This window comes from Phocoena phocoena, chromosome 2 (assembly GCF_963924675.1).
Source record: "Phocoena phocoena chromosome 2, mPhoPho1.1, whole genome shotgun sequence".
Lineage (NCBI taxonomy): Eukaryota > Metazoa > Chordata > Mammalia > Artiodactyla > Phocoenidae > Phocoena > Phocoena phocoena.
In genome coordinates, this window is record NC_089220.1 from 159,161,410 (window position 1) to 159,176,214 (window position 14,805).

Here is a 14,805-nt window from a genome sequence, read left to right on the forward strand (position 1 = left end):
AGTGTAGGTGCGATTGCTGCTTCACAGATAAGGAAACAGAAGGATTAAGTGATTTGCCCGAGGACAATTAGTGCCAGAGCTTTGAGTTTTTCATGACTTTTCTGGGCATTAAAATGCTCTACACACCATAGGAGAGAACCCAGTGCGACAGCGTGGATGGGCTTCATACCACTGAACAGCACTCTTAAAAGTGGTTAAAATGGTAAATCCTATGTGTATTTTGCCAAAAACAAACAAAAAGTGATGACCTAGTGGAGAGTGAATGTAGAGTGTGCTCCTAGGAAGCACACTTGCTTTAGGGCCCTGGAAAAAGTGTGAGCCTGTATGAGTTGAAAGAATGGACAGAGACTGTGAGGGAGACTCCAGGGCATGTGTGTTTCATCATCATCTGGGAAAAGGAGGGCACGTGTCGCCCTCTGCAGGACAGATAAGGGAAGAGCCTTTCTAAACATGAAGGGTCTCATTTTATGAAGTTATCGTGAAGGGTCAGGACGTAGCCATGTCTTCTCTGAGACCCCCCTCACTTTTTCGGCTTCTGAATACCTTTTTTTCCCCTTCCAAGTGATAGTGCTATATTGTGTTTTTGTTTTAATGATAAATGCAAAAAGCACAAAGAAAATCCAAGCTGGAGATCACGCAGGGCAGTCCTTAGAAAGGACGGATTGCTCTTGGGTAAGAATTTGGAGTGCTCTGTAGCAAGCAGCAGAATTCAAAAGTAAATTATCTGTTGGGGACAATCTGAGCGGAACAATAAGGGAACTTTAAAATGGGAAATGAGACTTTCAGTGACAGCCTGCCTCTTTTTCTCACAGCTTCTGAAAATGCAAGATTTGAGAGCAGCAGGATAGGACAGAAACAGCAAATATGTTACATTTTTAATATCGCCTTTCTGGAATAAAGAGTACATCAAACAAACACTTATCAATCCACGAGTAAATATTTGTGAGTACCCTTTGCATGTAAAATATCACTGTTCTTAAGAATCTTTCTATCACACTGAAAAGATAAATATAAGTAGACGGCTATATATCTGTAGATGGGGGAACCATCTAAGACACTGCATAAATGCAAAATGAGCTAAGTTCTATAGGTTTTCAGAGAGGAAGAACTCACTGTGAACCGAGATGATTAAGACTTACAGAGGAGGTCAAAGTTGGAACTTTGCCTTGAAAGATGTTCATATTCAGGTAGGGAAAAAGGAATAAAGAGAGTGTGCAGGGCAGGAGGAAAAGCATGTAAAAAGGCCCAGAGTTAGATAAATATTGGGGCTCTTTGAAGCAGCCTAAATGTCCACCGACAGATGAATGGATAAAGATGTGATATATATTTATACAATGGAATACTACTCAGCCATCAAAAGAATGAAATAATGCCATTTGCAACAACATGGATGGACCTAGAGATTATCATACTAAGTGAAGTAAGTCAGACAGAGAAAGGCAAATATCATATGGTATCACTTATTTGTGGAATCTAAAGAAAAGGACACAAATGAACTTATTTACAAAACAGAAATAGACTCACAGACATAGAAAACAAACTTATGGTTACTAAAGGGGACAGGGGTGCTGAAGGGGACAGATAAAGTAGTAGTCTGGGATTAACATCCACACAGAACTATATATAAAATAGGTAAACAACAAGGACCTACTGTATAGCACAGGGAACTCTACTCAATATCTTATAATAACCTATAATGGAAAATAATCTGAAAAAGAATATATGTACATATGTATGTATTACTGAATCACTTTGCTGTACACTTGAAACTAACACAACACTATAAATGAACTATACTTCAATTTAAAAAAAATATTGGGTGCCTTTGGACAAGCAGCCTGGCTAGAGCTGGGGTACACCTGATGAAGACCTGACCATCACTCCCCATTCTTCTCTTCCGCCCTGTGTCAGAATTCACCGATGCCCATCACCGATGATGACTGTGCAGTGCCTCCCCCGAGAATGGCCGGAGCTCATTTCCTTGCCCCCCTATGTTGGGTCTGGCCACGTGACTGGCTTTGGCCAACAGAACGTGGGTGGAAGGGACAGTGCCTCCATCTGAGCAGAGGGCCTGAGAGGCAGTGTTGTGTGTTTCCACTCATTCTCCGGCACGCTCGCCTTTCACCAGGAGAGTGTGTCAAGGTGGCTGCTGGTCCGAGGACGACAAGAGGCCCGTGGAACTCCCTGGATCTGACGCACATTCTGGAGCCGTGGACAGAGGACCCGATGACCTGCAGGCCCCAGACAGAGGAAACACCTGCTACTCTAAGCCACTGGGATTCTGAGGTTGTGTTCATGTCTCCAACCCTGACTGATACACATGCCCACACTGGTTGCTCAGGGGCTCTGGGGCACTGAAGTCAAGAGCAGACTTTCTTTTAAAATAGGAGCCTCTCCTGGAGGCCGTAAATGTGACGCCTGTATGATTTTCCTTCCAGCTGGGCCTGGTCCCGGATGGTCAGAGATGAACCTTGGCAGGACAGGGAGGTTGGAAAAGAGGAGGGACGCCATGAGGTCATTTTCCCCCACAGTGGCTGGTACCCTTCTACACCCGAGGGGAAGTGTGACATTGTGGTTCTCTCTGCTCCTCACTCGTGCAACCAAATAAACCATCACCACCACCAAATTTTGGTTAAGAAACAACAAACGGAATGAAAATTGCCTGAAATATCAATAGTGATGATTGTTGGAATGTGTGGATGATTTAACTTTCCTTTCTTCTACTTTTCAGTTTTTTTTCCAATAAACTGATATTAATTTTGAAGTCAGAAACATAAAGGATGTTACTAAAAGAAATGAACAGCAGTACAGCAAGCAGGCGACCTTACGTTAATATGTTTTCCCAATACCTTCTCTGAAAAAGAGATTCTTCGGGCTCCTAGCAAGAAGAACAGCTAATGTTAACACCAGGGTTTGTCTCCCTCTCCAGACACAGACCTCAGGCCTCACGCATCTCTTTTGGTTTCGGGCCCTCACTGGTCTTTGCACAGTGGCAGCTGTATGTCAACGCAGCTGGGAAAACAAAACTCTTTGGGTTATGGCTGAGTTTCATTTGTTCATCTGAACATCTGGCACTCTTTTAGGATGAGCAGACCACCCTGTGATAACAGTCAACTGGGAAGAGGAACTTTCCTAACGCCAACCAGACTGAGAAACTAGGAGAAACTCAGCTGCTTCGTCAACAAAGTTGCTTTAATTAGGACAGTAAGGTTCTACTGCCCCAACCTACTTTACCCCAAAGAGGCGGGACCACGTGGGCAAAAGGGTCCCTGTCCTGACCCCATGCTTTAGAGGGTCCCTACTCTGCCCCTAACCTCAGGTATTTCTATTCCCCTACACTGTGAACCTAAAACTGCTCTTAAAAATAGTCTATTATCTGGACTTCCCTCATGGCGCAGTGGTTAAGAATCTGCCTGCCAATGCAGGGGACACGGGTTCGAGCCCTGGTGCAGGAAGATCCCACATGCTGTGGAGCAACTAAGCCCACGCACCCCAACTACTGAGCCTGTGCTCTAGAGCACGCAAGCCACAACTAGTGAGCCCATGCGCCACAACTACTGAAGCCTGCATGCTTACAGCCCGTGCTCCACAACAAGAGAAGCCATCACAGTGAGAAGCCCACGCACCGCAACAAACAGTAGCCCCCCCTCGCCGCAACTAGAGAAAGCCTGCGCCCAGCAACGAAGACCCAATGCAGCCAAAAATAAATTAGTTAATTTATATTAAAAAAATAGTCTATCAAAAAAAAAGCTTACTCATGTGCTTTGTAAATGGACGCTGCCGGGAATCAAATGGCCGTGGAACTGTATTTCGGTTCCACTGGCTAGCTTATTAAAATGCCAGAATTGATAACATGCTGGACATTGCATTCTTGGCATGTATTTAAACCTGCAATGAAAAATTCTGAAACATGTTTTTGCATGTCAACATACAAATGTGTGAGGTGGTACATCACTTCTCAAACTTGTTCTAGGGGGTTTGCAAGCACAAAAGTTTGATCTTCATTCATAGAGGCAGCCTTCATAGAGGTCAGCCATAAGGGGCTGTGTGGGAAGAGAGTAAGGGGGTCACTGAGAAGGAGGGCGAGGACACAGCTTGTGGAGGGACAGAGGGACAGGAGCTAGAGGTCCGAGGGAGATCCGGAGCAAAGATGCTCTTGACTGTGGTCCCCACAATATTCCTTTCCAGTGCCAGCCCGAGAAGCCTGGTCATGCTTCCATGAGATGCCTCTGTATCCTTTCAATAATCATGTTTAAAAGTTCTAGGTAGAGCAGTTTTTCATGACCAAGCGATCCCCAGTGCCAGTTACGGCAGTGTCTGCACACCCAGGAGTCAGCAGTAGCTCTGAAGAACCACCGATAGTCTTGGATCCTCATCAAGGTTCACGAGTGAGACTCCTATGTGGCTCCTTCCTCTTGGGCATGAAGCTAAACCAGTGATGTCCCAAAGTAGCTATTCAATGGGCGGGGTGTAACAGCAGCCAGCAGGAGAAATCATGACTCTGCTTTTCCTCCTTTAAAAATGAGGTGATCTGGGACTTCCCTGGTGGCCCGGTGCTTAAGAATCCACCTGCCAATGCAGGGGACACAAGTTCAAGCCCTGGTCCGGGAAGATCCCACATGCCGTGGAGCAACTAAGCCCATGCGCCACAACTACTGAGCCTGCGTGCCACAACTACTGAGTGCGTGTGAGTCTGTGTGCCACAACTGCTGAGGCCCATGCGCCTAGAGCCCGTGCTCTGCAATGAGAGAAGGCACTGCAATGAGAGGCCCGTGCACGCAACGAGGAGTGGCCCTCGCTTGTCGCAACTGGAGAAAGCCCTCACGTGGCAACGAAGACGCAACACAGCCAAAAATAAATGAATAAAATAAATAATTTTTTAAAAAAGGTTTAAGGGCTTCCCTGGTGGCGCAGTGGTTGAGAGTCCGCCTGCCGATGCAGGGGACGCGGGTTCGTGCCCCGGTCTGGGAAGATCCCACATGCCGCGGAGCGGCTGGGCCCGTGAGCCATGGCCGCTGAGCCTGCGCGTCCGGAGCCTGTGCTCTGCAAAGGGAGAGGCCACACAGTGAGAGGCCCGCCTACCACAAAAAAAAAAAAAAGGTTTAAAAAATTTAAAAAAATAAAAATGAAGTGATCTGCTATTACCTCTCTAAGTACAGACCAGTCATCCCGGGGAAATTCCTTCCTAATTAAGCATCTTTTGGTCCACAAATTTGCAGGATCTGGTTTCTCTCCGTCACCTTATTACAGATAACTTTTGTTAAATTAATTAGACAAGGAAGCCACTGGACTGCGGGGACTCCAATGCCGGGCAGCCTACGTAAGCAAACCAAAATCTGAGCCTCAAGGTTACAAAAAACCGAAACCTAAGGGCATCCGATCACAAACAGTTACCTAGGCTACAATCAAATAATTTCCTTTCTTGGTTTCTGTACCTTCTCTCTGTAAGTCTCTCCCCTGGTTCTTAGCTGAGGATTGCTCCCTAATGACTTCTGATTTGGTTCTGCCGGATTCGAATCGAATTTTGTTCAAATAAACTCTTAAATTTTTTTAATATGCTTCAGTTCATCTTTTCTTATAGGTGACCGCTGAACTTTGGCTGGCATCAAATGACTTGACTTTTATATATAACGTCGTGCATGCTGGATTGTACCTTGCGAGGTGGGAAGTATAGCCGTACCACATTATACAAATAGAAACGCTGAATTCAGGTGTCATCAGAAAGCCTGCTAAGACCACACAGTCAGCAGGTGACACTTGAGACACAGGTGAACAACATCACTTTTCAAGTCATGGGTGGAGGCGGTGCTTTGCATTTGTGCCTGCAAAGCGCACCACTGACGTCCCCAAATCTTTATTGATGGTTGTTTCTAATACTTGAGCTCAAAACCTCCCTTTGCATTCATTTTACTGCCGCCTGCCTAGACTTATTTATCCCCGCAGATAAGTAGTTTGTAAGAGAATCCTATTAAGTACTAAGGATTTCAGTGTTGTAAAATTTCATGAAATTTTACATGATTTTGTATGGTTTAGTAATTTTCCAGAAGAACTGATACTCTGGGCCACAGAAGCTCTTTCTCAGTCAAGCTGCAAATACTAATCCGTATTTTACATATCAAACAGGCCAAGAACAGACTGACTTTGGAGTCATGAATGCAGATTCCAAGGAGAAAGACAGAATCTGAACTCTCAAGCACTCCAGGGATCTACACCTGCGGCCCTAAGAGAGTAGGCACCATTGTCTCTAAGGGCACAGAGGATGTCATTTACCATGTAAAACAATGTGACTGTTAGCACACAGTTCTTCAGGAATGGTGGCCCAGGCCAGGCCTTTGCATCCACTTTTACAGAGACAGCAAAAGAATAAATGGGGGCTTATTCTGATCCGGGCCTCTGGCAATCAGTTTCTTCTCATTGTGGGAAACTGAGTCAGTGTAGTAACTTCTGAATCAGTTGTTTCCATTTGTGGTATCATCCCACTAGCTGTATTCAATTTACCTTGTCTGAGGACATCCTCAGTCACTACCAATTTCATTCCAGGTTTCCTATAGTCTTGAGAGCTCTGAACAGAAGACTCAACCTATGGAAACCACTCATCAAAGTCCCCAATGAGTCTTAAGATCAAACAAAGGCCTCCTTTCTATCTTTGATCTCAGTTTTCTCATCTGTAAAGAGGAATAGCAATATATCCTTCTTATAGTTGTAAAGATTGGAGATAATACTTGCAAAGCTTCTAGCCTAGCATAGAGTAGCTATTAATAGTTTCTAGCAATTTCCCTCTTTCCCTGGATCATCAGTTTATCCCTCTGCATTTGATAAAACGTAGCTTTTGTTATAAACTGCCATGAAAATAAGTTCTTAGGCTTTTCCAGCAAGCGGCCTGAGGTGACCTCTAAAAATGGTTTGCTATTCACTTGATCCAGAAAACCCCACAAAATCATGCAAATCAAGAGGTTCAACTCTTCGTGTTCACTTTAAGAACACTCGTGAAACTGCCCAGGCCAATACGTGTGTGCGTACCCGAAAAGCCACCAAGTATCTGAAGGATGTCACTATAAAGAAGCAGTGTGTGCCATTCTGTCATTACAGTGGCAGAGCTGGTAGGTGTGGCCAGGCCAAACAGTGGGGCTGGACGCAGGGTCGGTGGCCCAAAAAGAGTGCTGAATTTTTACTGCACGTGCTCAAAAATGCAGAGAGTAAGGCTGAACTTAAGGGTGTAGATGTAGAGTCTCTGGTCATTGAGCAAATCCAGGTGAACAAAGCCCACACAATGCAGTGCAGGACTTACAGAGCTCGTGGTCAGACCAACCCATACACGAGCTGTCCCTGCCACACTGAGATGGGCCTTACTGAAAAAGAACAGATTGGTCTTAAACCAGAAGAGGAGGCTGCACAGAAGAAAAAGATATCCCAGAAGAAACTGAAGAAACAGAAACTTCTGGCCCGGGAATAAATGCCGCAAAAAATAAATGCAAATAAAAGTTAGAAAGAAAAAAAAGTTCTTAGGTTTGATATCTTAAGAACTTAGAACCAATACTATCTACTAGAAGTCAGTTCCTGTCACTATCTTTATCTCTAGAAGTTTTTTACAATCACAGAGGAAAGTCCCTAAATGCAAGGTAAGTTTGGGGGGGATATTGGGAAAGTGACCAAAATCCAGTCAGTTCTCTTTTTCCTTGTAAATAAATACCTCGGAGTTGGGGAACAGGTGAGATGGGGATGTCAAAGGTAGAAAGATTTTTTACTCATCTCATGAGAAGAGAAAAACAACACAAGGAAAAATTTAGAAGCATGTCTCTAGTGACATTTATAGATAAAATATTGCCCATCTGATAGAAAACACGAAAGTAAAAATGTGTACATTTCATGCTGAATTTATGGAGGGTGAAATGAGATTTTTTTTTTGAAGGAGAAGGAGAAACTCAGCAATGTTTAAAATCTAGTTCATCATGTTTATATCCCAACCTATTTCTCTTCTCATGCTTCCTACCGAAGGGAAGGGCATCAGGATCTATCTAATTCCCGAGCGGGGAATCAGTGTCATCCATGTCTGCTTCTATGCCTCCTTATTATACCAGCATCCAAGCGGTCACCATATTCTGCAAAATTCCATTACCTCCTGAGTCTCTCCCAATACCCTTCAGTCCATCATCATCTTTCTGGGCTTCTGTAACCACCTCTCCATCACATGGCGGCTGCCACTTTTACTTTCTCCAAATCCATTCTCTGCTGTGCAATCACACTGATCTTCCCTCAACTCAACACCCTTCAACGGCTCCCTGCAAGCCTCAAGACAAAGCCCAGTGTCTTTAACACAATCTACAAAGCCCTTGATCATCTTGTTGCTGCTGCTCTCCGGTCCAAAGGAGGTCTTGCTAGGACCACTTGCTTTTGTTAAAAAACAATTTGATCAAGAACAAAATCACAGCAGAAACAACACATTGATTCAAAATCTCCCCCACCACTTATTTTTCAGGTCTTAGTGATTCAGATGCACTAAGTATTTAGTAGTGCTTACTTTTTACGCATCTTCAAGCCTTTGGGACCATTTTTCAGACCTTTTCAAGTTTTTAAATTTTATCTCTATTTGATTCTTAGACAATTATGCTTGTTTGGCACCTATTCCTGAAGTTTTGGGGCTTGTGGCAAAGTAGAGAGCGAAGTGAGTGTAAATCAATGGCCTGATGCCATGGCTGCCGGCCAGGAAGACCAGGACCTGTTCCAGCATCCGTGAGTCCTAAGCGGGGTCGGACCTCCACCGGGGCTGGGAATAAACGCAACACACTGTAGGCTGAATGCAGTGAACAATACCCTGGAACCCTGTCAGTGGCTTCAGAATCTTCTGTCATCTAATAAGCTTCTGCAGATGACAATTCACTCACCATCTCTACTTCCATAAATCATTTTTCTGCAAGAACGAACCCTAGACTTGAGCTCTTCCACCCACAGAGAGTGGGGCACGCTCCATGCCCCTCAATCATGACCACAAAGTTGAATGAATCCCATAGTGGCAAGAAAATGCAGCTTCATATAAAAGAAATATAGAATATAGCTAAACAGGCAAAGCAGGCATGAGTGGTTGAGGCTGGGTTTTTAAAAACAGCAAAATGTTGAAACAAGAAAAATCTCGAATAAACAACCTAACCTTATACCTAAAGCAACTAGAGAAAGAAGAACAAACAAAACCCAAAGTTAGTAGAAGGAAAGAAATCATAAAGATCAGAGCAGAAATAAATGAAATAGAGATGAAGAAAACAATAAGAAAGATCAATGAAACTAAAAACTGGTTCTTTGAGAAGATAAAAATAACAAAATGTTGGGACTTCCCTGGTGGCACAGTGGTTAAGAATCCACCTGCCAATGCAGGGTACACGGGTTCAATCCCCAGTCCGGGAAGATCCCACATGCTGCAGAGCAACTAAGCCTGTGCGCCACAACTACTGAGCCCACGTGCTGCAGCTACTGAAGCCCATGCGCTTAGAGCCCATGCTAGGCAACAAGAGAAGCCACCGCAAAACAAGAGAAGCCACCACAAAATGAGAAGCCCACGCACTGCAACGAAGAGTAGCCCCTGCTTCCACAACCAGAGAGAAAGCCCGTGTGCAGCAATGAAGACCCAATGCAGCCAAAAAACCCCAAATGTTAAAAACTGAGTAAACAGCCTGAAAATATATTTTAAACGAACCCCTGACAATCATGATTGCATGAACTGGTGATTGGAAACATTCATTTCTGACCTGCTTTTATTTTAACCAATATGCTATTTCTTTTTTTTTACCTTAATTTATTTTTATTTTTTTGGCTGCATTGGGTCTTTGTTGCTGCATGCAGGCTTTCCTCTAGTTGCGGCGAGCAGGGGCTACTCTCTGTTGCGGTGCGCAGACTTCTCATTGCAGTGGCTTCTCTTGTTGCGGAGCACGGGCTCTAAGCACGTGGGCTTCAGTAGTTGTGGTACACGGGCTCAGTAGTAGTGGCTCGCAGGCTCTAGAGCGCAGGCTCAGTAGTTGTGGCGCACGGGCTTAGTTGCTCCGCAGCATGTGGGATCTTCCCGGACCAGGGCTCGAACTCATGTCCCCTACGTTGGCAGGTGGATTCTTAACCACTGAACCACCAGGGAAGCCTCCAATATGCTATTTCTATCAGTTTCTTTTCCACAATTTATCTGAATGCACTGTCACCCCCTGTCCCTACCTCCTCCTCGTGGTCCAGCTGTACAATTTCCCATGGCCTAAAAGAACTTCCCTCTTTCTTCTCGGACTTTGCACACACACCCCGCCTAGGATGCTCGCTTCTACTCTACTCTTCACCTGGTTAACTCCAACAGATTTCCCAGGTGAGAGCTAGAACGCAACTTTGTGTGAGGAAACTTCCCTGTCCGCCATGCACAGACAGTTGGCTAGAGACTTCCATGGGACAAGTCTAGGACATCCTTGTACGCATGATTTGAGGAAGCTTTTTCAAATATGGAGAACAACACTTTTTATTTTGTAGACTGTATGTAGAGTTGTACGTTTTCCAGGCACTCTCTTGACTTATCCCAACATCCATAAGCACCAAATATGAACAACAAAGAAAAGGGTATCTTTAAACTAAGAAGTGTTAATGGCTCAGAGTGCGCCACATATATTGGATTAATGTAGCCAACGAGCTATAAGGACAGAAGAGGAGGATAAGTCAACAGAGAGGTATATTTTGGATGCTGAATCAAAAGAAACAAAATGGATTATTTTCTCTCTGAATCCTTCAAGGGGCTCTTAGTTTACATATGGCCTAAGAGTTGTTTGTGTTTCTTTGAAAGGAATACATTTGTGATATTTTGTGAGATAATGAATGAGCTGGTGAGTACCCAGGTGACATTTAAAAATGGGTATTTTATATGGTTTAACAATATACAAGTTATCTTACCTGGGGGTTTTTAAATACAGCATATTTTTCCTCCTTCTCCAAAAACAGCACTTTATTTTCTGTGTCTCTTGTCCAGTCTGATAAGATTTCAACAACATTTTCATGGTCTTCAAAAAACCTTTCTGATAAAATAAGAAAAAGCATTCTTTCACACCCAAGACATCAGGGTTTCCAACAGAGAAATAAGCTGGTGTTGAGTTAACACAATGCTTCATACTTCTCATCAGTTTTTAGAAATTCCTAATTCTTACATGATGTCACATTGTAACATCTCTATTATGTGTATTCTTCAGTCTCAGGTCTTCAACTTATTTTCCATTAAAAACATGGCAGATGAACCTACAATATAGTCATAATGGTCAGCCATTGCTCTTTTTTCATATTAGAATTTTTGACTATTTTAAATAGCCCCAGGTGGAGGTAACATCCTATATGGAAGGAGGCCAATAATTGGGTAAACAACTTTGAATGAAATTGTGAGATAAGTGATGAGTACTATAAAACATGGACTAAACTGCTAAAAAACAATGTATTTCGGAACCAACCCTAAACCTTCCTTTAGAGAGCTTTCAATTCTCTATTTGACTCACAGAGTTGAAGAAAACTTCAAGAGGTTATTTCCATGCAGACCATTTCCTCCAGAAAGATGTGTACCCACAGCTTCTAAAACATGTATTTCTGTATTCCAACAGGCTCTCCCAGGAGACAATTGTTCTATGAGTGGTATTAAGAATGAGAAGTAACAGAGTATTTCTTTAATTGCTTTTTAGCTTTAAAAAAAAACTCAATCAACGTCTATCCACTGTCCTTTGCTCTTCGGGGCTGAGCCTCTTCCACTAGACAAAGTGTCAGACATTGACTGAGCGGGCAGTGATGTGAGGCCCGCGGCAGAGTTACCCTAGAGTATAAAGAAGTAAACTTTAAAGAGACATCGGCTGACAGACACCCAGGCTCTCCGACCATCTGCTCAGCTTGCTAATCATGCGGTAAGAAGTAGCCTCCTGTCACTTTCTTTCCCTTTTGGATCTGCTAGAGAAGTAGCAGCAATAATGCTTACATTCCCCAAGGTCTGGCCACCTGCTCCAATCCAAGTCTCTTTGCCACAGATAAATGAAGAGGCAAGCACTGAACCTGACCTAAGGGAAGTGATGCAGGGGGAGTCTTGGTAGCCTTGAACCAAACTCTTCTTCGCAATAGACCAAAACCCATAATAAAAAAAACTCACAGGTTTTTGGAGTACAGTCAATTGCTGGAACTGGGACTTACCGATTTGTAGTTCCGGATATATTTCATAAAGACACCAGTCCACATTGCAGTCACAATGGGTTTTCTCAAAAAGGTTGTCTAGAACATCTCGGGCTAATTGCCGCTCATCCACCATCAGTGACTTCGTGCTGTTATCATTCATGTGCACCTTGACAACGAGCTGAGGATAAAGCCACAGGGCAGCCAGTAAATTCAGGCAACTGGAGAAGGTTAAGGTTTCAAGGTTGCTATCTCTTCTGCGAATTTAAGTAAGAAGGTGTCCCACAAACTCACTCATATGCCAAGCACTTGTTTAAGGTGCCAGGAATATAAACGTAGAGAAACCAGTTCACAAAAACAGAAATAAATACACAATAAGCAAAGTTCCTGCCCGGCTTTCAGAGACTCTGCATCCTGGTGAGGGAGAGAGAAAACCAACACAACCCAAGAAGTGCTGCCTGCCGGCCTCCCTGACATCTTTCTGTTACTTCTTCAGGTTCATCTCAGAGCCCAGAAGCGTTGCTTAGCTGAAAGCTGTGCCAGTATCTTTATAATAAATTCTTCTGTCTTGCTAAGCTGGAGTTGGGTCCCATTTCATACAACCCAAGAGTTCTAGGACACAGGTTAAGACCAAGTTGGTTAATCTACAATTCTTTGAAGGTCGGAAGCTGCAGAGTGACACAGCGTCACCGAGGGGTCTTATTGAGAGGCAGGTGGTGTCACAGCAGGACACGTTTGAGATTAGAGGTGGACTAAGCCAGATCAATGCAGACTGAGAAACCGCTACTATGGAGGCATGCAGGCAAATGAGTGACCTCATGCACTTTTCATTCGATTAAAAAAAAATTTACTGCATTGAGTTCACAGTCAAATTGGTAGCTACCTTATTCCAAATCTGGAGGGTCTGGTGTGAGAATTTACTCCTAAGGGCACAGGATTTCACTGATTTTTCCCAGACAACTTGTCAAGGTTATTAAAACTTCTGATCCCTAAGAGAGACCATGATTCTGATGTAACATAACAGAATTAATTCAACAACTAATCAGCTAGGGTTTGGATTTTCTTTGATACCTGTGTTATTTGTAGCATTTTTTTTTTTTTTTTTGCGGTACGCGGGCCTCTCCCATTGCGGAGCACAGGCTCCGGACGCGCAGGCTCAGCGGCCATTGGTCACGGGCCCAGCCGCTCGAGGGCATGTGGGATCTTCCCGGACCGGGGCACGAACCCGCATCCCCTGCATCGGCAGGCAGACTCTCAACCACTGCACCACCAGGGAAGCCCTGTAGCATATTTTTAATTCCAGCAGTTGTTAGTTATGAGTGCTACAGGTTATAACGGTGCTATCTATCCAGTCTTCAAAAGGAACAGTGGAAATGTGCCCATGAAGCCCACATTTATTAGACACTTATGTTTAAGGGAAGCTTTTCCATAACTCCTTCTGGGAAGATCTACGTTCTTATTTTATTCTTTGCCAAGATCACTGATCCTCCCTAATTAAGTGGGAGTTAGCTGTAGTTAGAGTCCATCTTTGAGTGCCACACGGGAAGGAAGGGCTGCCTTTCCCTTTCCAGACCATCCCTGCCCAAACTCCAGCCTGCAGTGCCTGCAGTTACTCCACAGGAAGCCAGCAGAGAATTCCCAGAAGCAACATCGTCAACCAGAACCCCCTGACACTCTTGCATAAATTTCTATTCTAACTTGAAAAGAGAAGCATGAGATAGTTAGAGACAAGTTCTGCCTATTCTGTCTGTCTAAGCTTGGTCCTGGTTATTCACATATGAGGCTTATCATTATTTTTAAAAAGTGTTTAGATGGAGTGAAGAGAGAGGTCATACAAGTGGTAACATTTCTTCCTCCCCCAAAGTTTGGGTTAGATTCTGAGCAGCAGGGAAACTGCCCCTCTGGTCCCACTCCCACCCAACTGGATCTTGAAGACAGTGTGTAGTTAACAGTGAAGAAGGCAATTCCTGTGGATTTCTGTGCAGAGTTACTGAGAGCAACCAAGGGTGTGGATGGTGATAAGAATCTGGACGAGGAGCAGGCAAGGACCACAAGTCGAAGCACACCTAGTATCTGCTTTTCCCACACTTGCACACCTAAGACTCAAATGCAGACATCAGGGCAATAAAGGTGCATTTCCTCCTCCTGGAACCATTCAAATTAGACCATTATTCCAGGCTTGTCCGAAGAATACTTTTTTTCCCTTGAAAACCTGTAGCCCAGAAACGTCTAGTTGGACAGTTGTTTTTGTTGTATGTTCATCTTTTTTTAAAAAAATAAATTTATTTATTTATTTTTGGCTGTGTTGGGTCTTCATTGCCGTGCATGGGCTTCTCATTGCGGTGGCTTCTCCTGTTGCGGAGCATGGACTCTAGGCATGCAGGCTTCAGTAGTTGTGGCACACAGGCTCCATAGTTGTGGCTCACGGGCTCTAGAGCACAGGCTCAGTAGTTGTGGCACACAGGCTTAGTTGCTCCGCGGCATGTGGGATCTTCCAGGTCCAGGGCTCGAACCTGTGTCCCCTGCACTGGCAGGCGGATTCTTAACCACTGCGCCACCAGGAAAGTCCCTGTATGTACATCTTTTGATGTATTTAAAACAACAGGCCCAGGACATCCCTGGTGGCGCAGTGGTTAAGAATCCGCCTGCCAATGC

General features: G+C 44.2%; 1 protein-coding gene across 1 annotated transcript in view; it reads right to left on the reverse strand.

Moving 5' to 3' along the window:
* Positions 1-14,805, reverse strand: part of APBB1IP (amyloid beta precursor protein binding family B member 1 interacting protein) — a 59,700-nt gene that overhangs the window by 31,534 nt on the left and 13,361 nt on the right. Inside the window, exons 5-6 of the mRNA XM_065871790.1 lie at positions 12,172-12,331; positions 10,906-11,027 (exon numbers count right to left, since the gene is read on the reverse strand). Coding sequence (XP_065727862.1) covers positions 10,906-11,027; positions 12,172-12,331 — 282 coding nt within the window. The remainder of the gene's footprint in view (positions 1-10,905; positions 11,028-12,171; positions 12,332-14,805) is intronic.